This window comes from Corvus kubaryi, unplaced genomic scaffold (genome assembly GCF_017639235.1).
Source record: "Corvus kubaryi isolate FWS band 111438036 unplaced genomic scaffold, C.kubaryi_AGA036_p1.0 37392, whole genome shotgun sequence".
Classification (NCBI taxonomy): domain Eukaryota; kingdom Metazoa; phylum Chordata; class Aves; order Passeriformes; family Corvidae; genus Corvus; species Corvus kubaryi.
The window spans coordinates 7,500,284-7,528,269 of record NW_024581131.1 but is presented as its reverse complement, the minus strand read 5'-3'; the positions used below and the strand labels follow the sequence as shown (position 1 = coordinate 7,528,269).

General features: G+C 48.0%; 1 protein-coding gene across 4 annotated transcripts in view; it reads right to left on the bottom strand.

Moving 5' to 3' along the window:
• HRAS (HRas proto-oncogene, GTPase) overlaps window positions 1-27,986 on the bottom strand; it is a 42,406-nt gene that overhangs the window by 568 nt on the left and 13,852 nt on the right. For 2 of the 4 annotated variants that reach the window (XM_042038331.1, XM_042038329.1), the window contains exons 2-6: window positions 18,708-18,775; window positions 9,689-9,842; window positions 5,001-5,179; window positions 2,634-2,793; window positions 1,797-1,921 (exon numbers count right to left, since the gene is read on the bottom strand). In XM_042038331.1, the coding sequence (XP_041894265.1) occupies window positions 1,802-1,921; window positions 2,634-2,793; window positions 5,001-5,179; window positions 9,689-9,799 (570 nt within the window). In that variant the 5' untranslated portion in view covers window positions 9,800-9,842; window positions 18,708-18,775 and the 3' untranslated portion in view covers window positions 1,797-1,801. The remainder of the gene's footprint in view (window positions 1-1,796; window positions 1,922-2,633; window positions 2,794-5,000; window positions 5,180-9,688; window positions 9,843-18,707; window positions 18,776-27,986) is intronic. The other 2 variants (XM_042038332.1, XM_042038330.1) reach the window with 1 other exon arrangement.

The following is a 27,986-nucleotide window of genomic DNA, read 5'->3' as shown; positions in this document are numbered from 1 at the left end:
CTGTTTGGCAAGATGTTTCCACCAGGGATGATGGGAACCACAAAATGAGTCTAAGGCAAATGCAGCCAGATTTTGTTGGCCACACACCCACCTTTCTCCCCAAATCCCAGCATGTCTTTGCCTCACTTCTTATGTGCCTTGATGTTCCTCCCTCTCTGCTCTTGGTCACTGCAGCTAGATTAAGCTGGGATTTCTGGTTTCCAGTTTCTGCTTGACCAGAAAAAGACATAGGCAACTCACAGGGCATATTCTCGTAAGAGAGAGGAGTGTTTCCAAGTGACCCTTTCCCAGCCTTTCTTGCCCAAGCTGGTGCTGTCACTGGGCTGTGATGGGGATTGGGCTCCTGGCAGTCGCTGTAAGGGAGCAGCAGCGCCTGCCAAGCCCATGCCGTCAGCTGTGAGCCACAGCAGGAAACAAGTCTTGAGCTCATATCCCCATCCGGAGGAAATGCTCCTGAACATCTGGAGGACACAAACATCTGGAAAATCTCCTTTAGCAGTGATAAGTGTGCTGGGCACAGCATTCGGCTCGGCCCCCAGCTGACCTCACACGCCTCAGCTGGGAGCAGAGGGGTGGGGTTCTGGGGTGGGTTTGTGCTCATAGGAAGCAAATGTTGCCAGCACTGTTTAGTTGCTTTTTTTCTTCCTTGGGAGTGGGGCGCAGGAGGAAGAGCTCTGCTGTACTCATGGCCTCTAGCTCAAAAAGCATCAGAGGAAACCTGCTGCCCATCTCCACCTTCATAAAACCCTCTTAACACCAACTCTGGATACAGTGCACTTCTCTTTAGGACTCCAGCAGTTGCTTAAAAGGGTGAAGGGCCAGTTCAGGTGCTTGGGAGACTCCCCAAAAGCCATTAAGGGCAATGTTCATGCACGCTTTTGTCCCATATCCTAGTCCCAGATGTCCATAGATACAGATCTTCCTGGTGCACTCATCCCCAATTACACCTCTCTAAATTTCTGCCACGGAAGGAGTTGGTTACACAGACAGATATTCCCAGGCCTTTCACCTAAGGCCAGCCAGCACATGCAGGGACAACAATAGGAACTCTCCCTGACTGCTATCCAGCAGTATTTTAAATAAACCATAATTAAAAAAAAAAAAATCGAGGAAAGAAAAGGAAGAAAAACAGGCAAGTGAACATAAACAATCTGAAAAACACTGTTCCTGGCTCCAGCACACACAATTTATAAAAGCAAACAGCCCCCTTATGGCTAATTCTCAACATTGCATCAGTTCCAAATATCCCAGGGGATATATCTAATGGGGAAAACTCTTCTGAGGAACACAGGACTTTCACAGCAAGACAGGTCTGCTCTAAAGCTTTAGGAAGAGGCAATTTCTGTGAGTGCATTAGGAGGCAATGCACCCAGCCAGCTCTACATCTGAACCCTTCTAGAGCCAGTCTGGTGAGCATGCAGTGATCTGTACACCTTCAACACCAGCTTAACTCCTCTTTCAGAGCAGCAGCATGGGAAGAAGCTTTTCTGGGGAAAGCACAACAAAACATGCTTTTTAAAAAAATTCATTTGTATAAAATTTTGTTGTACAAAATGAGGGGGAAAAATAAACAACCCTTTCCTGCCACACACTTCCTCAGGAAACTGGGAATTTTGACTTACCTATGTTTTGACAGAAAAATGCTATTTCAGTCTGAAAGGTGTTTCATTAAAAAAATACCTGCTGCTGAAATTGATCCTGCTGCATTTGTTTGCAGGCAAGTGCACCTGCAGCCACCTCCTGCCCTGCTTCCAAGGCTCCCCCACTGCACCCCATGTCCTGCTTCCACCACTTACCATTGTCACGATACCACACATTTACAGTTCATGCAGCCGGGGCCGCTCTCATCCGGGGGATTCAGCTTGCGCAGCTTATGCTGCCGGATCTCCCGCACCAAGGTGTAGAAGGCATCCTCAACGCCCTGGGGAAAAAGCACAGCTTGAAGCAGCTGCCCGCTCTGAGGAGGGACAGTGCAGAGAGGAGAGGGCTCTGCTCCCCAGCAAGGTGTCCCTAGCACTGTCCAGCAGTGCAGATTCCAGAGTTAAAAGTACAGAACCAAGATGGGAAGACTAACAAGGACCTGAGTGTGGCCCTCAGAGAGCAAGATTGAATGAACAACCACAAGGACAAGGAGCTCTGCAGTCCCTGAGATTCATCAGCTCTCAGCAGTCTGAATGAGGTCTACCACCCAAGAGAAAAGCCACCACTAGACCACTGAAGGTGTCAGTTGTTCCATTTTCACCTCTGTGCTCTGTGAGCCCCGCACAGTCCTTCTAGCACCAGTATATTTTGCCTGTAGGTCTGCCAAAATAGACCATGGGTGAGGTTAGCCAAGTGACCTGAGCTTAGCTGACCTGAAGTGACTATGGAGGTTATTCCAGAGCCTTGGACAATGCCCTGGGAAGGCATCTTCACTGCTGCCACAGCATGATGATGCTTTTCTTGTGATGGGAGGCTCAAGCCCAGACTGGGGAGGGAACATCATGAGGGAGCATTTAGCCTCGAGGAAGCAACTAAACCCAGCCCTAACACCCATCGGTCTGCAAGGTGGTGCCTGCCCATTGCTGCCCCTCCAGGGCAGCAATGGAGGAAAGAAGAAAAAAAGAGCGTTTTGTTTAAAAGTCTCCTCCTACCTGTCTGGTTTTGGCAGATGTTTCTATGTAGGGGATCCCATAGCTCCGGGCCAGGTCCTGCGCTTGCCGGGTCTCCACTGTCCGGGCAGGGAGGTCACATTTATTCCCCACCAGCACCATGGGAACATCATCTGAGTCTTTCACCCTCTTGATCTGCTCCCTGCAAGAGGAGGAGGTGTGAAAAAGTGAAGGGGCAGCTCCAGAACACTCCCCACCAGTTTTGACAGCTACCCTTTGCTCGTGTTGAGCTTTCAGGAAAATGTAAATGACTACAGCACACAAGTGAGTAAACAGCAACACAGTCTGGAAATGAGAACTAAACATACTTCTGCTCTTTAAATACAGCTATTTACAAAACAACGTGAATTTCGACAATCTATATTAAGACATGAGCTTAAGATAGTTTAAGTCAAATAAAAATGAATTCTCAAGCAGTTAGCTGTGCTATTTCCAACATTTTAGATCAAGTAATCCCCCCCAAATGGGGGGAAAAAACCATTCACCTGCAACCAGAATTTGCTGAGCTGATAAAGCAGCTTTTGGCAGCTGTAACCTTTCCTGCAGATGCACAGGCAGTATTTGCTCCCTTTCAGTTTAGTTCAGGTCACTCAAAGTTGAGAAACCAACTGGGAACTAGAAAAGCTGTAACGCTCACTTCTTCATTCCAACATTGGATCTAAAACTAGGTGGGCGAGGATGAGATCTACCACTTCTAAAAATCTTGAAGGCCATTATGACCACAAACAATCCATTCAATTCCCTTCTGATAGATAATAACTTCCTTTGCTTAATAAATCATTTAGCTTCAGATGCAAAACAGCTTTTTTTTTGCTCATGAATCCAGAACGTTTAACATGGTTTTAATTTAACTACTAAAAGATTTAAAATGCCAATTTCTACATTTTAATTGAATGCAAATCTCCATCCAAAGGCAGCTGGACATGTGTCACACAAAAGAATCAATCATCTTTTTCTAATGTAGTAGAACATAGAAATGAAGTCTGACTATATGGCACAATATGCCATAAAGCCATTTAAATGTTCTATGTAACATCCTGATCAGCAAATGCAAGTACTAAATTTAGTGCACAGGCTACACTTAGCTGAAAGGAGATACCTCCAAATGATTACTAACCAGGGAGAGCCAGCATTTCTCTGGGGAATATTCTTTTAAAAGTGCAAACACAAAGAGCACAGGCTAAAGGAGATGAAAGCCAGTGATTTACATCACGATCATGATGGCTTGAAATCGAGCCATCCTACGAGCAACTTCACAAGCATCAGCCCCAGCACAAGACGAATGCTGCTCAATCCCTCAGGAGCTTTAGGAAAATCCCATCCTTTTTCCTTTGGTTCAGCTAAAAGAAGCCGAATTAGTGTACCTGTGCAGCTATTACACTGAACAGCCTTTTGGATGAGACTGAAACATCTCAGCAGCTCTAAGCAGCACCACTGACTATGGAGCAAGGAAGGGATGTGCCTGTCCTCAGAACAACAGGATTTTTGGGACCCTGGTTTATGATGAGGGACTGGGATACACAGTCCCTTGTGGGCAGTGGACAGAGCAGGGACAGGCAGAGCCATCTCCTGCATCCTCTGCCAAGTGCCTGCCATCACAGCCAAGCCTCAGAAAAAGGCACAAGCAGAGCAATCCCTCCCTAACATAGCATTGGGGTGAACAGGGAAGATTCCTGCTGTGTTTGTATCATCTCCTTGACTCTCCAGCTTTGCAGGGGCAATGTCAACAGAGAGGAGAAATGGGATGGGTGCCGGGACAGGGTCCCTGCTTTGTCACCGCTTCCCCATACATCATCTTGGGCAAATCACCTCACTGGAGCCCTGACTCCCCTTCTGCTCCATCTTGGCCCGGGCTGAAACGAAGCTCCAGTGGGACAGGACTGTCTCTCCCCACGTGTGTGCAGCTGGCAGACCACAGCCTGGTCATGACATTGGACAGCAGGGCAAGCAGCTCTCCCTGTCTCTCCCAGCCTCCTCTTCCAGCTCTGGGGCCAGCAGAAGTCGCTGAGATCGATTGCGCTAACAAAGCAATTCCACTAATTAGGGAGGGAAGGGAGGGGGTCATACAGGATCAGCTCTCCTTTAGTCACCATAAACACTTAAACATTACATTACCAGGTCCCCAAAGGCCACAAGCAATCCCTTTGGAAGGGTTTTATTGGAGTCACTGACATTAGCAGTCTGCTCTGTCTCTTCCCTGGGGAATGGCCACTTGAGCTAATTGTCTTTGCTGGCAGTCTGTGCTTCCACCATGGGGCCTGATCTAAAAGGGTGGGCAGGAGAGTGCAGCAGCAAGGCGTCCCCCTTTGCACAGAGCAAGAGGGAAAAGGCCCTTCCCAGGATACTGACCTGTACTGGTGAATATCTTCAAAGGACTTGGTGTTGTTGATGGCAAAGACACACAGGAATCCTTCCCCCGTTCTCATGTACTGGTCTCTCATGGCACTGTACTCCTCCTGCCCTGCAGTGTCCAAGATGTCTAACAAACAGGTTTCTCCATCAATGACTACTTGCTTTCTGTAGGAATCCTGCAGGCCAGGAGAGGGAAAGGGAGGAGGATACATTAAGAGGGCTTGGCTCTGGCTAAACAAAGGGATGCAGCGAGTGCATCCCTGGGAAGATGCCAGGTCATGCTCTGCCTGTGTTCATCTTCCATTACAGAGACAAATCAAATCTGCTTCAAAAATGGGAGGGAAAGAAAAAAAAAAAAAACCAAAACCAAAAAACAAAGAAAAAAGGGAGCAGCTAAGCAGGTTTCTCCTTGTCTCTCAGAACCACAGAGAAGACAGCTCCTGGCTTGCTCTCCCCATTCCCAGCCCTGCCTCTGGCAGACCAGGTGCGGCTTCATCTCTACCACACTGCATAGCCCTTAACAACTATTTCCTAAGCATTGTTCAGCTCTAATTCCTTCTGCTGGAAGAGGAAGGATACTCAGGAAAGGAGCTCTGGCCAGCCAGGGCTTCCAGTCACTATCTGTGATCTGCAGGGCTGGAAGGTGTTTAAGATAACCTGGAAATCCGGTGCCTCCAGTGCATCTCAAATCAGGCACCAGAGGCAATATTGCCACCAGTAAGGTTTCAAACTGGGTTTGATGGTAAACGCCTTCTTTAAACATGAGAAAAAAATAAAATAAAATCACACTGTGAACAGGGTGTTTCCCACAACCAGTCTGTGCCCAGAGGGCTCCAGGAGAGCTAAGAACTATCCAGGCAGGTCCTTTGAAGTTGGGGATTTTCCCTGCAGCAAAGGCAATCACAACTTATCATAGATGTGAGAAGGTCTGGATATCACCCAGAGCATCGCTCAAAAAGTTTCATTTTCACGGGAGGCTCCTCAAAGCACTGCTCCTCCCCACTATGCTTCTCCCTGTGCTCAGTCTCATCAGTAGGGATGCTGTGGGGCAGCCCCTGCACGGAGGGCATCCCTCATCCCTCACCAACAGCCATCCCCTGTGGACAGTGCAGCATCCTCAACTCTCAGTAAGAGAAGGAAGCCAGAATGAAAGGTATGAAAAAGGTGCAAGTCAGCAGTATGACCACACAGTGCTTTGCAGCCACTCGCAGAGGCTACAGCTGCAGTTTAAAATTAATTCAAATGTCGGCTGCTCTTCCAACGACCACAACAATGTTATCAGATGAGCTCTGCAGGTCTGCAGACAAACAGCCGACACAGCAAAGGTCACCAACAGGACCGGCAGCAGCACAGAAAGGGAATGGGGCCAACACAGCCCTATCCTTTGGTTCATTACAACAACATCATTTGCTGGGGCTAATTAAAGTCTTTCCTCACCTTGCAGAGAGGGCTATGAAATCAGAGATGAGATCTGCTCTGCCACGACCTTCTCAGCTGTGCCTTCCCAAAAAGTGGACTGCTGACCCATCGAGAATAAGCGTGGAGTGAAAGGTTGGCTTCCGGCCAACTGCTCTGAAGGCAACTGGCAGGCTACCCTGCAGGAATGTGCTCCTATTTCTAATCAATAATGTATCTGGAGCCTCCTTCATGCAAGGGGACCTGAGTGCTTCCTCTGCCCCACAAAGCATCCTCCCACCTCTTCACCTTGGCTTGGGACAGAGGACCAGCCTCTCGGCACACATGTTCACAGTTAACAAGTCTCCAGTTCCAGGAGGTCTCACCAGCATCCACCGTGTTGATGGACAAGAGATCCCACACCTCAGCTCAGGTCATCACAGACTGCCCGTAAGGCCAGCCAGCTGGCTTACAAGGCAGAGACATAAAACAATCTTGCAGAGGATGCTTTGCAAAGGAATGGGACAAGCTCTCCCCATCAATGCTTTGTGTATAGCTTCATCTGATCTCCCCCTCTGCAGGAAGTTCAGGATGGCAGCTCAGCCGTCCCTGCCACACTACCAGGTTGACACGACTGCCACTGCAGGGCTAGCTGCCACCAGCCCACACCAGCACCCTGCAGCCTCAGGGCTCCTCTGCAGCCCCCATGTCCCACCCCACCTTTGTCAGAGGGGAAAGCAGCCAGACCCAGCTGTGAAGTGCCAGGCAGCAGAAACAACACCTGTTTGGGGTTCAAACTGAAGATCCCAGGCGGATGCTGGGAGCATCCCAGCTGTGCTGGCAGACCAGGCCAAGAAGCCCATTTGCTAAACACTACAGTCAGGATATAACCAGAGGTTTGGGAAGCCCACTAAGCTGCTAAGAGCTGGAAGATGAACTGAAGAATTTCTCAACACAGTGAAACTCTTTAGTCCATCCCTGCTTACTCACCATAGGACAATGCCAGTAGCATACATTTCCTTGCTCTCCTGTTCCCAAAACAAAGGTTCTAAAGCTCCCTGGCAGCCCAAGAGCTGGCCTGTGAGAATGTGCTGTAATGGAGCAGACAGCGTTGAGTTACACAGCCAAACATTTGCACTGGTGAATCAGGAGGGAAGAAGGGGAGCAGACACCCAGCCAGGGTCTCTGCCCCAGACAGGGGACATACCTCCACCCCTCCTGCTGTGAGGAGCATCTTCTCAGTGCACCCCAATCCACCTGCACCCCCCTTTGCAGCACAGCCTGTGCTCAATCCATGTGGGTGACAGGTAACGCCTTTGCTCCATGCACGTATCCTCTTCCCCCCCCCCCCCTTTTATCCTGCTTGTTTCAGCACTACTCTGCTGCTTGTTAGCTGGCTGAACAGTCATAGTCAGCTCCTGGGCATGATCCAAAGCAGCTTAGTCACAGGAAGGTGGTTTGTTGGTCACATTTGGATGGCTGGCAGGTAGCTCTCTGTGTCTTAAATCCCCATAAAATGAAGCATAATTAAAAGGAATCACCCTGAAATGAATCAGTACTTGGCCAGGGTAGCAGGGGAAGCAGGGTACAACCAAGGGAGCTGCAGGTGGAAAAGTACCAGGGGTGAGAGAGCTGAAGAGCAGCTTGTGGTAGCTTTTGGAAGAGGAGACAAACAGAATGGGGCTCGAGTGAACAGTGGCGTCTCCCAGGGCACTGCAGAAGTGGGTAGGGTGAGGAGGGTGTGCTGGGAAATGCCATGCAAGGTTTACATTCCCTGCTGCCTGTTTACATGGAGAAAATTCCCTGCAGGGTACGTAGAGGGAGCAGGCAGCTTGGAGACAAAAACCACAGGATGCCAAAACCCAACACATCACTGGGTGAGAGTTGCCTCTGCCCACCTAAGGTCCAAGAGAGGATGCACCCATGCAGATGTCTCCCCAGGGAGGTTTCTCTCCACGAGCAGCTCTTTTGCCAAAAACAACCTGGAGTGGGTTTCTGAGAAAAGTATACAATGCTACTGGGGACAGCCACATGAGGGGAGAGGAGCTGGGGAAGAAGGCAACTGCATCCATAAGCAAGGAGACTCAGGAGCCCTAAATTAAATTCAAGTCTCTGCCATGGACTTTCTAGGTGACCTTGGCCAAATGACGTAATAGCACGTGCTTTTTAAATGCTTTCTCTCCTTCCCGTCTGTAGGATTGTAAGACTATTTCTGCCTTTCTACCAAGCCTTGTCTTGTTTGTTTATGTAAGTTGTAAGCTCTTCAGGGTGGGGACTACACATACAACACCTACCAGAATAGATTTCTCATCCCAGCTGGGGCCTTTAGCCATTATGATAATAATAACTGCAGCAACCACAGCTGCATTTATACGCATCTGGTAGAGAATCCTGTAGGACTGCAGACAGAGAGGTTATTGTCCAAGAGGCACGACAGAGCTGCAATTTGCCTTCCCAGGGTGGACTTTACTCCTTGTGCAGAGCGGTGACTGCTGCCCACATCTCGCCCCACAAAGGTGTAAGTCATGCAAAGGCTAATTAGCACGTCGCTAACTACAGTGAAAGCAGATGGAGAATGGAATTTGTTTTTGAAAAATTAAAGAAAATAGTAATAGCACAATGGATACTGAGGACTGGATCCCCCTCCACCCCCATACAGCCTGTGAGGGCCACAGGGTCCCTGCCTGCTTCTTCAGGTCACTGCTGCCATGCACACCAACTAAGGCACACACATCACCCTTTAACCCCTTGTGAAGAAGCAGAGGCAGCACTCTGGGAGCCACAACAGTTCAGCTGCTCAGCATGTCTTACTCAAACTGCAAGACATACATACTACAACCAAGCTCTGATAAAACCCATTTCATCAGTAAAGCTCAAAACATCCTGCAGAAAAAGTCAATACATTTACTCTGATTTCACAGTAAGAGAAATGGAAGCACAGGCACAAAATGGCTCTTCAGTTCTAAACCTTTAATCCCTCCCTATGCTGTCATCTCATCAGAAAGGAGGACTTTTGTGCTGCCTCTCAGCCCCTGCCCAGCTCTGCTGCCTCCCATGACAGCTCTCTTCAGCAGACACCACTATCCTTCTGCAGGAGATATAAGTCAGTCACTGTGACCTCTGAACACACACATAGTGACTCAGAATAGCTCTGCAAAGCAGAGGAACATCCCTGCTCAAGTTCAGACTTGAGACCAAACTGGGCATGCTCTGGGTTGGAGACAAAGTGGAGAAAAGCAAGAGGAAAACACACAGACAGAGAGACAGACCCCACGCCCAGAGCCACCTACCTCTATCGTGGGGTCATACTCATCAACAAAATGGTTCTGAATGAGCTGTATCGTCAAAGCACTCTTCCCAACACCACCTGCTCCCACCACCACCAGCTTGTATTCGGTCATCTTCCAGCTGACCCCAGCTCAGGACTTCCAGGAGCACCACCACCTGCAAGGACAAACATGGTCACTATGCTAAGAGAGGTTACTTTAAAATGGGCAAAATAATCCATCAAACCAAACACAAAAACTCTGTTTATCACATGGTCTGTTGCAATCCTTCAGCCTGACCATCTGGATGCAAACTTCACAGGTTCCTTGAGCAAACTTCAAGAGGTAGGAGAGCATTACTGATGAGAAAACAGAGGTACAGGCTGTGTACATCAACCCGTAAAGTAACCAGTTTAAGAGGTCTGGTTTTGCAGAACTGCTGAGCACTGTCCCCAGTTAACCTTATCTCAAGCTGACAATCCAAAATCTTTAGATAGATTTGAAACCCTTGGCCAACGAGGCTGGGATGTCAATTCCCATGAGAGCAAGCAAAAGGTCCAGCCCTGCCCAAATATGCTGTTACCTCCATGTCTTCACCCTCAAGGCTACATTAAACCTCAATCCACATGGCAGGGTTGAGACAGTGCACATCCACACCCTCTGCCCGTCCTCCAGCTAACGGCGCTGCCATCATGAGAGGGGGGACTGCAGAAGGGGCATCCCTGCTCCCTGAGCTGAATTTGGCACACCCAACAGGGGGGAAAGAGATGCTGTCACAAAAGGTGCTGACAGAATGATGATTAGGGTCAGGATGAGCAAACCACACTTCCGCAGTACTGCGTACCTCCCATGGCCCTTCAGCAGAAGATTCACATCCCCCCAGCTCCTCCCTTAAATTTCTGCTCCAAGTCTGCTGAGAAAGAGGAACTAACTCAGGAAGATTACAAAACCCCAAAGGTTTAAATAGAAATCCACCCTCATTGGACTGCAGGCCCTGCCCACTGAAAGTCACTCCAGGGTCAGCTACTCGTTCTCAGCCACCATCTGCAAGCTCTTTTGGGGAGCCACCCAAAACGCAGCAGGTAGCAGGATGGCAAGCTCACAGTTCCCCTTGTCAGATGCCCTTCTGTGTTCACAGGGATTAGAACCCCCTCCTCCACCCCCCCACCCCAGACAGTTAAATCACTCCACCCTCCTCCCCAGGCTTGGCAGCCCTGCTCCCAAACTCTGGAAGCTGGTACGAACTGTGCTGGCAAAGGCTGCTCTAGACCCAGACTGCAGCTGATGCATTTGCTAACACAGCAAAGATTTAATGGCAAGGAGGCCAGAATTTTCTGCCTTCAATCCCCACCTGACTGCAACCCTAAACCACCCAGACAGTTCCATCTCCCACTCGAGCAGGCAGCAATCAGACACAACCACCTCTTGCTGAAGCCATTTCTAAGCTGCTGCCTTGGTAGCAGAAAGGCAAACAAAGCTCATGCTCTTCTCAGCATCCAGAATCCTAAAGAAGGGCAAAGGAAGGGGTGCAAAAGAGCAACCAGGTAACAAATATGACGCCAAGCAGGACCTCTGGTTTGATGTGCTGTCCTTCACTGCTGAAGAAGCAGTTAAGGTGGTGACGGAAAAGTGGTGATGGTGGGGGGACATGAAGTGCACATAATGTCATAGCCTAGGTGCCTACCCAGAAGTGCCTACCCAGTGCTTCCCCTGAAAGTCCAATGTGCCTCTGTTCTGACAGCCCGGGAAGAGATGCAGATTGAAAGCAAGGCTACAGGAGAGAATCTAAGTGATCTCACTAATTGACTCTGCACACACGTTGCTCTGCTCCATTAATGCACGCCCTCACGTACATGATGTTCTCACATGCACTGCTTCTCAGGGACAAGGGAGATCCCCACCCCAGGCTTCTGATCTCTCTGGGAAGAGACAGGATGAAAAGGGGACTGAGGAGCAAATGCTGACTGACCATCTCCACCAGCACAGCTGTCCAGGAGGGAATCACTCCTGCAGCAAACAGCTTCACAGCTCAACACAGAGGGGTCCTGAGGGTCTGAAGAAACACTGCAACCAGCTCACACCTTTCATTACAGAGCAGGGAGACCTGCAACCCCCAGCAAAACACATGGAGGGTGTAAATAAAGGCCTGCGAGTGGCTCCGATGGTCCTTGCTCTGCATCTGATGCTGACAATAAAGCAATTGCTACAAAGATGCTCGAGGAGAAGGGCAGAATTGCCCAGGCCTGTAGGACTTGCTAAGGCAGCAAAAAAATCTTTGACTCAATATGAGGAGGAGAAGACATGAGTTCTCAAGGAGGGGGTTCTCCCTCAAGACCACCCCAGTGGAAGGCACTGCCTATTCCTTTGGAAGACCCCCATTCCACACAGCCATAGCAGCTTTATGGTCCACAGTGCAGCAGGAGGTGGTGGACAAGGTAGTCACCCATGTCAGCTTGAGTGTCTTCCCCTGCTCCAGACCCCAGCTGAGCTCCACTCCACAGCAGAGGGGCAGCCACACACTAGCAAGCCCTGCACACCACCTTAGCGCAGAGCTTTGAGATCTGGCTCCTCCACAGAAACACAGACCCACATCTTCCCGCTCCCCACCCACCCAAGAGGCAGGGAAAATGAGGGGGGCAAAGGAGCTATTGCTACTCACTGCTCGTAGCCAGCACATGGACAATTTACATACAAGTATTCTGCAGTGTTGGTGTTTGCTCACTGACACCATCCCTCGAAGGTGCTGTCACCTCAGCTAACTCTCCACTGCTCTGCCATCCTCACCCCTGCAGTGGCAGGAGAGATTCTGCAGCTTGCAAAGGAGGGCAGGTGCAGCCTACCTGACTGCTCCATACCATTGCTGCAAAACATGTCCTAATGCAGAGGGAGAGCGTGGGGAATGATGGACAGCTCTGGGCATGAGAGCTGCCCGAATTAATGTGTGCTAAAATCAATGCTCAGGCGAGCTCGCTTCCTTTCCCCAATGCAAGCTCCTCACGGGCAGTGTGCAGACCCAACTGCACACCAGAGCAAAGGCAAATCCCACAGAAGAAGCAGCCTGGCCAACAGCTGCAGGGAAAGCAGGGATTTCCATACGGCCAAACTTTGCCACAGAGCTGGGCAGCTGGTCCTATCCTTAAGGTGACCTTACCAGCACCATAACTCCCCCATCACACTTTTTGCTCCTGAACATGGGAAGAGCAAGGCTGCTCTTTGATGCACCCATGGTTTCAACACAGGGGTGGCTGTTCCTCAAGGCCACAGGAACATCATCACCACCACAGGGTCTGGTTCAAGCAACAGCCATCCCAAAGGTAATGTTTCTGGCTTCCTATAAAACAGATGCAGGGAAGAGAGAGTGGGGTTCCCGTCAGAGAGACAGTAACAGACACCCCACAGTTTTCATGCTGGTGACACACCGGATGGAGGTTTACAGACAGTTGGTGGTTGTGAAAGCTTCTCCTGATGTGAGGATTTCCAGTTTCTATTGCTCAGCAGCCAGCACAGAGCCCACACACAGCTGACCACAAAATAACAGGGAAACACAAAAGCACAGCCTCCCAGTCCCACACAGAGCAGGAACAGTGCTTCTTCCATCTTCTGCAAGCTCTTCAAGATCTGGAAGTCTGATCCAGGTCACCATCTAGTGTTTCCCTATCTGAATTTATCACCTCTGCAGCACTCCACTACTACACCCCCCAAAAGCCACACAAGGCTGTCAAGCAACAGGTGAGAGAGACAGCAAGGAGGAGAGCAGTTTCAGGAGCACCGTCAGGAAACAGGAGGGCTGGGATCCATGTGCCAAGCCAACAGCCCCAGCGTGGAGCCAGAGCTGCCGCTGCTGTATTTCCTGACCTCGTGGATTTTCTCCTGTAGCGAGAGGGCTCCTGGCTCCCATTCAAAGCTGTCTAGGAAAGCCTCACTGAGTGCTTCCGCCTGGCAGCAGCAGCTGCTCCCAGCCCAGGAGCCAGAGCCACACAGCTCCAGCAAACAGGAGCCATCTGCCAGCCTTGTGCAGGAAGTGGGGAGAGCAAGCACCCAGCCCCGGTGGACATCAACATCCTACCTTTGTCTCTCAGGGAGGGGATGGAGGTGTGCGTGAGGACAGAAGGCACCACCTCCCCTGCCTGTACATGCTGGGTGGCAGCATGGAGACCTTGCCTGCAGAAACAAGGACCAAGATGCTTGGCAGAAGCTTTCACAGGGCTAAGACCTAAAGTAGGTCTTGAGAATCAAGGCTACAGGTGGTGTTACCCAGAGATCCAGCTGTGTCCTGCAAAAAACAACTTGATCTTCTTCATGGCCCCTATTCTCTGGCACAGAGAGGTGGCTTGGGGGACCTGACTGTGAAGCCTCCAAAAACTCACTTACCAGAGGTGAGAAACTCAAGGGGCTTGGCCCCATCAGTACTTCCCACATCACCACCTCAGTTTCAACATGAGCTCAGGCATCAAGCGGAAGTGGGTTTCCAACACATTCACCACAAGGGAGCCTCTGACACCCTTCCAACAGACTAACTGAAGGAGCTCTCTCTGTGTCCTCTGTTTACTCCCATCACTTAGTTTCTCTCCCAGGTCAGACACCAAGCCAACTAAACAAGTCAAGAGACGGAGTTTTGCACAACACCACTGTACTGAGGCCAGCCATGACAGAAGTTTTACAACTGTTCATTACTGCGCATTCACCATTTACCTTCCCAGTAGGAGTATCTGCATTTAAACGCATCAGAAGTAAGTTTCAACTCTGCAAATCTCTTTGGGCTCATCTCAGACCAGGCACCCTTTCTTCCAAAGCCCTGTCCAGAGGAGCCATATGACCACAAATGCTGCTGTGTTTGATTCTATTTCCCTTCAGCAGAGATGCCCTGCAGGCAGAAATGGTCTGCAGTCCTCTAGGAGAACAACACTCATCCCAGTCTTTTACCAGCAGTCATCCACACCCACACATCAGGAATCCTACTCAGTGATTTTTCAGCATTGACAAAGCAAACCTTGTTGGCTCATCCCAGCGACTGTCCAGGCTTCTCCATCAACATGGCAAAACACAGCCTGTGGAGGGACTGAAGGAACCTCTCTGGTGGTGTGAAATGCCACCTTTTGTCTTCACTCAAGGACCAAAATGCTGATGTACCCTGTAGCCTGTCCAGCCTCAAAGAGATTAGGGAACTGAGGCTGGCAAGCTGATGCTCTGTTAGGAAGCCTATACAATGCTTCATTTTAATTTACTTGCTGCTTTTTAAATCAAGTGAGCTACAAATCTAACCAATTGTGCTTGTTGTTGGCTTGCTGGCTGTATAACTGCAAACTCAGACATTGCACCTCACAGATGAGAACAGAGAAAGGGATGCCAAAGAGACAATAAAAGTTACAAATACTAGCCGTGCTTTGGAAAGATGACTTGGAGATAATAAATGTCTTCTATTAGGGGGAAAAAAAGGAAAAAAGCCAAAAAGAAGCAGAATGGCTTCTTCCATCCTCTGCTAGCTCTTCAAGGTCTGAAGGAAAAGGCAGCCTGTCCCAAGGGACTGAGCACAAAAATATTGCTGCAGAGGAAAACAAGAAAAGAGGTAAGGAATGACATAATGTAGAAGGCTCAAAATACAGATGTGCATTCAAAAAGAAACCTGTGAGGAACAGCAACAGACAGCTGCAGGCAGGTCCAAGGCATAGGCAGATCTGGAAGAGAGGGATTGCCTCTCCACAGCAGCCAGAAACATGTCCCAGCAGCAATGTGCAAGCCTCAGCTTTGCACAAGGTCTTGAACAGGCACGGACTGGTCACTGCACCAGGCCCAGCCCTCACATTTTCCAGTCGAAGCACCTCTGGCAACACAACCCCTCTGCCAGAGACTACCCAACCACAAAGGGCTTGGGAAAATATGGAAGAGCAAAGGAAAACAAGACAGTATCATTCCAAAGCTGCTACCCCTTCTCTGCTCCCTGGGTCCTGCTTCAGCTGTCAGATAGTCAAACACGAAGCTGTGCAGTCACCTGCTGTTAGCAGTAAGAGAGTGCGACTACACTGTTCTTGCTTTCCCTCTCAAATAATAAATATTCTTAATAAAGTTCTTTGTTGGCAGCTTATTCCAAGAAAAACAACTGGTAGGTAGATATAACTACCCAAAACAGCAAACAACCTAAATAAGTCAGTAACACAATAAACCCAGAGAACAAACCAGCTACCCAAGAGCTTCCCTCTGGATGAAGGAACTGCCGCCCACCCCACTCTCCACACCCAATACAGGCCACCAAAATTACTATTTTCCAAAGAAAGATGAGCAGGCCTATTATCTCAGAAACTTACACGTCAGGACTGCTCATGCCCATGTCTCCAGCATCGTGAATGTGGCACAAGGAGCAGCATGCAGTCAGGAAACTCTGGAAGGTGCTGGGATATGCTTGAGAATCATGGTGGGACCTTCACCTCCCACCACCACTACTCTATTCGTCTCCCTGAGAGCAAGTCACTCATCCCATCACAGTCTCTGCAGAAGAACCAATCTTCCAAGCTAACTTCCACAGAAGGAAAGCACACTGCTCTGCAGGTTGATTGCTGCCAGCCCATGGAAAGGGTGAAAGAAACAGGCAAGCAAATGATACATCCCACACCACTGCTGAACATAGACCCTTAAAAAAAAAAAACATGCAGATGGGAGAGACCACCTGTGCTAGCACCCAAGTCACAGTTCTCTGCATCTGACAGGGCCAGTGATGTGAAAAAACCAAAGACAGTTTTTAAATTACGCTTGTGATTTATGATACAACATTTCAGCACTCTTTGAGACTCTACATGAGCAAGAATAACCTGTGTAAGGAAAGAGGAGACTGGTTGTGTCTGAATGGATAGCAAAGGCATGAAGAGGCCACAATGCAGGCCAGGACAATGTGGGACACTTAAATAAAACCTGAACTCTTATCTTGCAGTCAGGACTTAGGACCTAGTGTTGAATGTACCAGCATGTGCGGGAAAGCAGTGTGAGGGAGGAGAAGCTCTCACTGTTGAGATGCAGAAGCCTGCAAACTGCCAGGACTCCTCCACTTTCATCTCTTCTCCAGCCTCCCAGGGCTGAGCAGGTGGTTCAGAGGCAGACATTTCCCTGCCTGGGCTGGCAGCCCTCCAGCTCACCCTGGAAAAGAGACTTCTCTCAGGCCTCCCCGCCTCTTTCAGAAAAACAAATGGTACTCTAAAATAGAGCTCAAGAGAAGAGGCAACTTTTCACTTTACATTAAAATCCCACCCATAAGCATTAATGGGAGGGGTGAAAGGCAGTGTGATGTATCTTGAATATATAAAAAGATGGACAGGTACCCAGGAAACTTTAAAACAAGACCCACATTATAGATGATAGTAAATGTTAACTGTTAAATCACATGGTACACAACCATGAACCCAGGCTCTGAACAATCTCTTGGCTTGCCAGTCTCAGTTCCAAACTGTATTGATTTTCCCACAAGATATAAGGTGCAATGAAGTAGAAACTTGGAGCAGATGAGTATGCAGCGCCAGTGTAAGTGGATCTCTGTAATTACAGCTATTAGAGAATATTAGGCTTTGGGGAAAACACTGCCCAGTAATGGTGTGGAATTACAAGAGATGCTGTCTCCAGGCTGGTTTCCTAAGGTACCTGGTATCTTCTGCCTGGTCCTCTTGGTGATGAAAGGAGCAGCTGCAGGCAAGCTGCCGGGGAAAGGTCCAGCCTCTCCCGTGCCCAGCGGTCCTGTCATCATGCTAGGGCAGGTTGCAGCCATCTGGCTCTGCTGCAACAGCACAAGAAGGGACAAATTCAGATCTCACCACTAAGCTGCAAGCGATGGCGTGCTAGAGCTGGAGGTGGTGGTGGTGGCCATGCACGAACAGAAACACCATCCTACTCACTACAGAGACAGGCAAGGGGATGCAAACAAGCCAAGGGACTGGCCCAAAGCCATCAATGGGTGGTAAAGCTGGGAACTAAATTCAGGCAATGTGATTTCCCATCTGGGTTTTTCACCTGAGAGAAAAAGCTCCCAGCAGAAGTTCTGGATGGGAAAGCTGTTGGTCTCCTGCTGAGTCTTTGTGTTGGGCTGTCAGAGCTGGCAGCTCATCTCCAGCCCAGCTTCCCAAGGCAGAGACAATTGGGGAGGCAGGGTACATCAAGTGGGAAAGGCCAGAGTGCTGTAAGAGAGGCCCTGCTATCCAATTATCCCGATGAAATCACAACTGGGTCATGGGCACAGGCAGCCAGCAGAGAGGCAGATGCTCTGATCCACAGATAGGCACCCAGAGATGCAGGTAGGGCTGGGAGCAGAAGGGCAGGCTGAGCACGGCTGCTGTTTTCCTCACTTGAAGCCCAGCTACAAGAAAAGGGGGAAATCACTGGGATAAGGTGGCCTTCTACATCACTTAAGAAAAGGGCCAATCCCAACCTCAGCACCACTGATGCACAGCAAAAAAAGTACCCCAGAGTCAAGAAATGCACTCTCCCTACAAGCTTTCTGTCCTCCTCCCCTTCCCTATCCTTCCTTATTCCTTCCAAACAACTGTCGACAAAGAAAAAATTAGGAAACTAGTTTCAGGAAATGCATACAAGCCCTTTTCACTGAGAAGAATTTACAATGAAAATAGGTATGGTTGTTCAGCTTCCTGCTTGCTTTAAATCCTAACACATGTACTTTACCAGCAAATACATGGATAAGAAAACAGGGTAGTTGCATCTGGGAAGTTTCAAGCATTGTTTTGATAATGCTTTTAGATGTTTGTTTTGGTTTTTTGTTTTTTTTGTTTTTTTTTTTTTTTTTTTTAGCATTTAATAGTTAAGAGACTTTTTAAGAAGTCAGGTTTTGGAGCAAGATAGGATTTATAAGACTATTGGTGAACTCCAGTCTCCAGGAATGGAATAGTTCACACATCACATGTCCTATTGCACTACAGCTCCTGCAGCAGAAAGTTCCAGACAGCCAGTGGCATTGGGTTTGGGTGATAAAAGGTGGAAGCCGTTGGCCAGCAGCAGAAAAGCAGACAAATGAGTATCCTGGGATATCTGCCCCTGCCCATGTGGCACTCACCCTCTGGATGGCTAATGAGCTTCCACAGAGAAATAGGGTCCTCTCGTCTCGGAATGCTTCAAGTCCCCCTAGAAGAAGCAATACAGAGTAGGAATGAGAGGGATCCCTCTCTGCAGGGACAGGCAGTCCTGGCTGTGTTGGACTCTGGCAGATCTTGGGACACACTTTGGTTAGTACCCAAGTTGGCTTCCCCAGCTCTCCTGGACAGCACTTAGGATCTTGTACTGAAAGAAGAAAAGCAGAGTCAACACCCATCCATCCTCTCTCACATGTGGTATTTCACAGGCCACTAGTCATATCTTACAAAATTTTATCTTTTCCAGGGAAAGGTGGTACAGCATTTTTCTTCCTCCTCGTTTTTCCAAGACAGAGGGTAAAGCAGCATAGGTGCAACACCATCTTCTCCACAGGTGAGTTGTGGGTGAGGAACAGTCCATTTTGGGATGAGGGACAAAAAGTGAGTTTCCTTCTCGCCCTTCCATTCCCAATGGGACACTAATAAAAGCTCATTCAAAAACAGAGCTCAAAGGAACAGCCAAGACCAGATACTTCCAGAGTGTCTTTTTATTAGTAAGCCTTTTAATTTACATGCTCAAATACAACAATCATCCTCCCGTGTTCATTTAGTCCTTGCAGGGCCTTTGCAAGCACACACCCTGATTTATTAGCAGAGCAGGGATGAAGGGGAAGGAGGCACCACAGCAAAAAGCAAACCTGCAGGGCTTGCTTTAGCACATCTGGGAGAAGCAGCTGAGGAAAATACATTAGAAAAGCAAGAGAGAGAGGGTATCTTAGGGAGCCAAAGACAAGGTGGTAGCAGAAAGAGGAGATAAAACAAAGCAAGGAGGCACCAGCTGCTGGGACCCTGTCCCTGCTCTCCTTCTCACCAGGATACTTTATTAGCAGGGTGACACAATGTTGTAGCAAACATGAATATGCATCAGTTATTATGCAGGAGATATTCAGGGGCACATTGCTGATTTATGGACCCGGCAGCTGCAGCACCAGCCAGCTGCAACCTAGACGGATGGGGACAGTGAGCACGCCTGGCAGAGAGGTCCACAAAGGACCTCCAAACCCAGCCCTTCAAGAGCCATGGCAAATGAATTCATCACGACCAAGTCTGTAGCCATGCAGAGCCAACCAATGCATTCTGTGCACAATGCTGGGAAACCATCACACAACCCAACAGAAACAGAGACATCCGAAGGTTACGGTGCAAGTTTTAAGTTTGGATCAGCAGAACTTTAAGTTAGGGTCCTGAATTACCCAAACCTCACTTTGCTGCTCACAGTAAATCTCGTCAGACTTGTTAATGTGATGCTCATATCCCCTCTCTCTCTGCAGCAGTCTGGATTTAAAAAAAATCCAAGCAATGTTGCTGTGGGTGAGTTAAGTGCATCACTGTCACACCACAGACCTGCTACAAGGAAGACTGAAAATGTGAGGATTGCAGCTCTCCATACTGAAAAGGAAGTAGTTTCCCTTTTGGCTCTGGAGCAACAAAGGGACACTGCCCAAGGACTCATCCTGCCTGTCTTGCAAGCATCACAGAACAGACACAGGAGACATGCTCCTTCAGCTCTAAATGGCTTCCACATGGGTTCATATATCCCACTCCTCAACAACACATGACTGGCAGAGCAGATCAAGGAACAAGAAACTCCACCCTGCAATGAAGAACCCGCAACAATTAAGTGACTTCCTGATGGTCACACAGGAAACGTATGGTGAAGCTGGGGATTTCTGTTCCCCCACATTCGAGCTTTTGTCGTAAGACATGTGTTCATCAATGGCTGCGTTTGAGTGTGCAGGGGACAGGAGCACAACGCCTTCTCCACCACCTCTGTCACAGCCTCCAGCATCTGCTGGCAGACCTGCACAATCAGCAAAAGCCGGGGGGGGGGTTTCCTTCCAGAGCTTCCTTGGGAGTCCACAGCAACGATGACAAGCAGGATTTGGGTGGGCTCGTAGCCAGCATCTGCAGGCCAAGTAAGGCTGGAAAGAAACCACAGAAATGCAAGACACCAAGCCTGTGTCAGATGTGGCTCCTCAACACTGGAGCGCAACTAGCTGATTCACAAATAAGCAAAGCCCCTGAGAGCAGAAGGGTGGTTGAGGTCCCTCTGATAATGCCTAAAGGTTAGGTGTACCTACATCTTCATAGAAACCCTCAACTCCAGTCCCTCAGACAACCCTGGTAGAGGCAACGAGTAGATCCAGATCTGGCTTTGGCAGTGCACTTGACATGGCCATAAAGCTCCAAAGACCCTGCCCTACCTCTTTGACTCAACACAGGTGTTCCTCTACACAGATCAACAACTGATGGAGAAAAGAGCAACACAGGGGTCTTGCACCAGGCACAAGATAGTGGGCACACTCACTCCAGTCACATGAACCAGATTTGCTTGTTTGAAAGAGGTACAGATAGGAAGCACACCATGCCCTGAGCTTCAGGGATGACATCTTGCAGTGGAAAAGAGTGTCAGAAAGTCCATGAAGTGAATGGACAAAGAGATGCAAGGGAGCCTGGACACAATCCCCTAACTGCAAACAGAAAGAAGAAAACCTTAAAGTCTTTAGACCAAGGACATCTTCAGTAGGAGATGCCAGCCAGAGACCAGCACCTGCATGCAGTTGGTGGTCGTGAAAATGCCCTGGTAAGCACCTGGTGACCAGACACAGCTGACACAACACTCTGTCCTTAGCACCTGATTTAACCTGAGAGCACAAAAAGAGACCACGCAAAGTACAACCCAAAATAGCTGCAACATGAGCTGGAAGAGTCACATCTTGGGAAAAGTAAAACGGGGCATCATGATTCTGCAGGTGCCCTTCCAGCTGAAGCATCCTTTTGTCAGGAGTGACAATGCAACCTCCATCACAGATCAACCTCTGCATGGCAAAGTCCCCAAGTAAACCCCATGCAGCAGCAGGCAAAGGTCATCCACATTGGAAAAAAAACCCAAACCAAACCAAAATCAAACAAAAAACCAAACCAAAACAAAAAAAAAAAAAAAAAAACCAAGCCCCAAAACAACCAACCAACCAACCAGGAAAGAAAAAAGGGATTTCTGAACTTTGAACTGTAATGCACTACAATTACTGCAATGTAACTTCATTAGGGCAGTGCAAGCGATGGCTCAACATCAAATCCCCAACACTGTTGGGGATTCTCACACAGCCCAAAACCTTCTTCTAACTCTTTTCAGTGGAAACCATCTCAGGTCCCAGAACAGGGTCTCATCCTGCCAGATTATCTGAAAACCAAAAAGAGGCCCCTACAGCAGTCTTCTCTTTAAAAAATGTCTAACTCTGGTTGTGCCTGCTGTCCATACAACACTCAAATCTTTATCCTCTGAAGCCACTGAATTCCCTAAACCTTGCAGCAATGAGATGCCAAAACTATAAACATCACTTCTTTTTATATGCATATACATGGCTTCCCATCTTCTTTCCTGGTGCCCAGCCATCTCCCCCACAGCCTGTAAGATTTTCTGGTCCTGCTGCTCAGGGAAGCACACATTGCAGAGACATTTAGAAAAGAAACACAGCAGCCTTCATTGGATTTATTCTTGGACTTTATAAGGCTCATGCAAACAGTTCTGTATTTGACCTGAAAAAATAATAATCACAAAAGGCAAACTTATAACTTCAAAGATGACTTCTCCTGGCAGCCCTAAGCCATTATCTGCATGTAGTATGGACAAGGTGCAAGTTTTATAGCTTCCCAAAGAAGGGAGAGGACAGCCCAAGCCAAGGAGTAAAAACCAAACAAGTGAGTCCCACAATTGTGATCTCACCTTGAAGGTTTACCCTAAGGAAAGGGCAAAAATAGAGTCCTTGCACTGACGCCACTAAAGCCAAGACAGTCAACACGGGTTGAGGATCTCACTTGTCTATTTTTATTTTCAACCTTAGCCCATTTGGAGCACTTATCCCTCTCTGCATCTTGAGACAGCAGTGAGGCAGACTGACATTACCTTTGAAAGCACAAATACACCTTTCTTCAGCCAGAGGGGCACACAGAGTGCCTATAGAACAGCTAAAAAACTCAGCCACCATAAAGCAGAAGAAGGAAGGAGGTGGCAGAGTTGTTTCCTCCTCCCTGGAGATCTGGCTGCCATGAAGAATTGCATATGGTGCTGGCACAGAGAACTTGCTCTTGGGATCAGCAGCTGAGTGTTTTCCCAGGACCCTCTGCTAAGAGGCTTTCCCATACTGCTGGCTCCTAAGCATACATGGAGCCTCCCTAAGGCATTTCTGCAACAGGGTGACAAAAATAAGCCTGCAGTCTCCAGGTTCATCCAGCCTCATGTGGGTACAGGCATCTGTTAGACAATGGCCTGGGGACCACAGCACACGAACTGAAGCAGTGAAGATCAAGCTGACTCATAGTTCTCTGGCTTTGGTTTAACATATAATTAATAAATAAATAAATAAAACAAAACCTGAACCTCCCTTCAGCCCACTGGGAAAAATCCAAGCATCTGCCTTCAATTCCCCGGCGCATAATAATACAACTTTATTACTACAAGTAAAATTACTGTATTTTCTATGTGCTGTTAGAGCGTGTGTGTGAAGATCTGTTACACAACCTACATCACTCTGCAAATCACTGACTGCTGGGAGTATTTAACGCTATCACCCTTTGCCATCAGCCCCCAGCAAATGAGTCCTGACCTTTTATTCAATTGGTCATCCCTGCCCTCACAAGCAACAGCAAAGACACAAGAACTGAAGTTCTGATACTTAAGCTATGAACTCAGGAAAGAGGGTTGAAAACTGGACCTCGGGGTACCAAAAAGCTTATACAACTATCTCCTGGGCTACAGCAAATACCACTAAAAGCAGCTCCAGGCAGGGCTGGGGGGACATAGAAATGGGATGTGCACCAGAAGACCAAAGTTTGCTCATACTGGTGGCTCCATCATCCCTTTTCACACCTTCAGGCTTTTTTTGGTCTACTACTATAGACTGTAACAGCTAAGAAGGCACTGTTCAAGTAGTGGGAGCCTGGTCCTACGCATGGTCTGAGGTTCCTCTCCAATTCTGCTCACCCACACCCACAAAATTTGCTCTTTGCTGACCATTTGAGACTGCAAGAGTGTTTGAGTAATGCTAAATGTCACAAGGCTGCTAGGAGTTTTATTTCTTCCCCCAGTGTTTGGAAAAAGCAAGAAATGGACAGGTGATGTGAACTGGCACTGTTAAAGATGATCCAGTCTAATAAGATCATGCAAACTTCCTGGCTCTTGTCACGACCCCATCTGTCTTGTGGGCTTCGAGCTGGATTAAAGAATTATGCATAAGCTATGAAAATGATCCCCCTGAGGAAACAGTCATTTGGAATAACTACAGAAAATCTTCACTTTTGGACAAGAACCTCTTTCAGAGTTCTGATGGTTTGGGGTTTGGGTTTTTTTTCTTAAGGGAGCAGAGAACCACAATAGTATCTGCAGTCAGAGGCTCCACTTCGTGGATCCGTATCTCCTCAGATCCTTGGTATGACAAAATCCTCTTTCCTTAGAAAAATAACTTCAGACCTTAAACTTGAACTCTGAATTTTTACAGTCTTGTCAATATTGTGAGGACTCAAACATGATCATGTGCCTTCACAGGTGCCTGGCAGAGACAAGCCACCAATTAGATTTTGAACTACAGTGATGTGCTGATAAAGCTCCCTCTTCATTCAAGGGCAGTGGAGCTCACCAGTGTTGTTTTTCAGGGTTCCTAAGGCACAGGCAGCAGTTTCTCACTCTTGTACATCATTCACACCTAGCTAGAAATACACTGCTGCTTGATTTCTCCCTTAAAATCCTCTTATTTTCAGAAGGCAGCTCCCCAAGGACCATGTGTGTCCCTACAATGAACCTTGAAGGCCACAGTGTGGTGTAATGGGTACAGCTCCTACACAGCTCTCATTGTTCCCACACAGAAACTTCAACTGAAGAAATAAAATGAAATTACAAGAAATGAATCAAGTGTTTGCAAAAAGCTTTTTCTAAAAATGGAAAAATCCCACAGAAAACCACCATCTCACATGCCAAACCAGCCAACTTTCACCTGAAGCACTACTCAAGCAAAAAGACAAGCTGCAGTGTTTTGTAATGTGAGTATATTAACACAACATGAAAATTCCTATTCTAACAGCAAGGAAAAAATAGAGCTCAGAAGACTGAAAGTTTATCAACTATCCATCCTTAAAAACTTACACTAGAGGTTGCCTTGCTCTGAATCAATTCCCTCCATCAAAGGCTGATTAGGCTCTAGGATCTATCTACCATTATAGCCTTTCACCTGTAGACCTAAGACAGGACAGAGAGGGTGAAGACCTGCATTGAAGGAAAGTATATCTGAGGTTAGTATTTCTTGCCCAAATGGAGATCTTCCATTAAGAAGCTGTTCCAAGTGGTGGCTGCCATTCCACAGGCTTCATTCTTCCCTTACTTCCTCAATTTTGATCAAACTCAGGACATATTATGTCAACTCCAACAGGAAATCTGACTTAAGCTAACAGTCAAAACCCTGATCAGATACAAAAGTTCATGTCGTTGGTCTTTTTTTCCTCCCTTTCAAGTGGCTGCATGGTCTTAAGACAACACCAGTGTGATTGGCCAAGGTCATTGTGAAACACACAACCGAAGGCCCAGGCTGAGTTTTATAGGCTAACAACTCCCCCACACCACTTTAAGCAAGTGTTTCCTTTATTCTACAGCCCCAAAGGAATTGTTGCTTTTGCAGAGCACAAAACAAAAATGCAAGTTCAGAGAGTATTCTGAAAAACACAATGAACACAGACTTCATAAAGTTCACTCAAAGGTTTTGAAGTATGCTCTCTAGGTCTAAATTAGATACCTTTTTTTGAACATGGGGAGGCAATTTACCCTCTAAAGTAGCCGCTTTTCATCCAGTAGCTCAGAAGAGAACATGCAAGATATCTCTGTGAGCTGTGTGGGTGCCTGACACAGCTGTGACAAGCACACTTCATACAGCCCTCTTAAGATAAGGCTGCCATACTAAACGAGGCAGAGTAAAGATATTACTTGCAACAGGTTCTTACTCCTTTGACAACATCCCATGGTGTTAACTTCACTGCTCTTGCACAGTCTGGAGCAAGGCAAGGACTCACATCTCCCAGCCACCACCAAGTGAGTGCAGGAATGCAGTGGGAAGGAAGGATCCTGCCGCTCGGCTGGGCTGGCATCCCCTCCAGCCAGATCAGGCTCGCAGGCTGCGTACCCACAGCACCACGTATTGTCTGTGCCTTGCCCACAGCAGCTGCAGCGCCAGAGGACAAAAGCTACCACAACCTCTCCAAAGCTGAATTTGCAGCAACACGTTGCTTCTTAAGGAAAAAACCACAACATACTCATTTCAAAGTAGCCAGCTGGTGAGGAACAACAACAGGGAGAAAGGAAAAAAAACACAAACCACTTAGCACCACTTCCCTTTCTTTCCCTCACATGGAGTTGAGAAGCTTATATTAATTGCAAAGCATGAGAATCTGAACAAACACTCTCCTTGGGCAACCAGGGCCAACCCCAGGAAAATATTTGCATCTATGGGATGTGCAAGTTGTGTAACCAGCAAAATACCAAGACAGATAAGGCAGGGACCTTTCATTAGGATCTACAGAAATTTGCAACTCTGCAGTGCTGACTCAGGCTAAGACAAGCTGCTTTAGTTTTCTCTCCCTCGCTCTAGCCTTCACGGGGGAAATAATACCAGCCAAATTCATATCCAGTCTGAAGCCACCAGGTAGTATTTGCAGAGCTGAATCAGAAACCAAAGCAGCCTTTGATGGACTACAGGAGGGAACTGGGTTTCCTGCGATGGGAGTTCTCTTCCCACCCTAAATGTAAAATCTTAAGGAAGTTATTGGTGCAATAAGGTTGGTCTGCCCTGGACACAAAAGGCAACTTGACTGCATTACACGATTTCCCAAGCCCAAGGCTTGATACGGCCTTGTCTTCCTAGATTTAATTACATATATATGTTATTAGGGAGTTAGGAAAATTAGTTAGAAGGTCATATAGTTACAAAACCTTTGTGAAAGGGATGGATGGATCCTAGTTTCTCCTGCCAGCTTTCAAAGACCCATATGCGTGCACGTTCAACCAGGAGAGCAAACAGCCAAGTGACACAGCTGCAAATCTTCCAGAAACCTATAAACCATCTCCTGTTGACAAGGCAACCAGCATGCTGTCGGTCGCAAAAATTAACAAGTAAAAAGTACTGTTTTGCCACAGTGCATCCAGCCAGCAGCAGGTTGATGCCAGCAAAAGGCCAGTCCTAAGCACGTACCTAGGAGCGCACAGGAGCTGCCAGGACCCGATGCTGTGCCAGGTGCCTCCCTTTCAGGACACTCTTCAAACACAGACCCTGTTTACTGTACTGAAGGTCAGAGGGAAAGGACAACAAGGAAAGTATCAGAGCAAAAACATATGGTAACTGCAAGCCCTGATATACTGTCCTTACTGAATTAAAAACCTCCTGAGGGTTTTCGTACTTGCCCTCTCTGTTCCTGAGAAGCATGAGATAAAAAGTACAAAAGTTTGTGGTGGGCATATGTAGCCAGGAAAGAGAGCAGGGAGAGATCAGATGCATTGTGAAGAAAATACACCATATAATGGAATAGAAGGTATTTTTTTGCCTTTTTCTGTAGCACAGTATGTGTGTTTCCCACCTAGGATGAGCCAGAAATTTCACCTCCAATAGACTACCTGCTATTGTAAAGTTTGAAGCGACTGCAGTGCACACACTAGACTTCTACAGACTCTCCAGAGCACCATTTAATGGATGTCTGAAGGGATGGGAATTATAGCATGAGTATCAACAACAAAATTGGGGTATAAAACTGACTGTTTTTTTCTTCAGGGTTGTAGCAGTGAATCATGCTGACACTACAGGCGTGAGATGGAGGGTAAAGACTCTGGCATGGCACCATCCCATACCAAGCAGGCTTGCAACCAGCTGTCAGCACAGGGACTCAGAGGCTGAGTTCAAGCTCTGTGGGCTCTTGCTGCAGACAGGTTTCTCGCTCCCAAAACGCCCGGTGTACCGCACTTCTGCCACCGGGCTAATTATTCCCCAGCAAAAGGCATGATGGAACAAGTGCTCCAAATCAAAGGGGAAACTCAGCCAGTCAAGAAAATCCTCCCCAGGCTATCAGGCTTTATTCCTTTCAGTTGGCTCAGCTTCGTTTTTCTAGTTCCGTCAAGAGCAGCTCTAGGTCTCCTCCAACCTGCTCCCAGCAGACCATACCAGGGTCTTCCA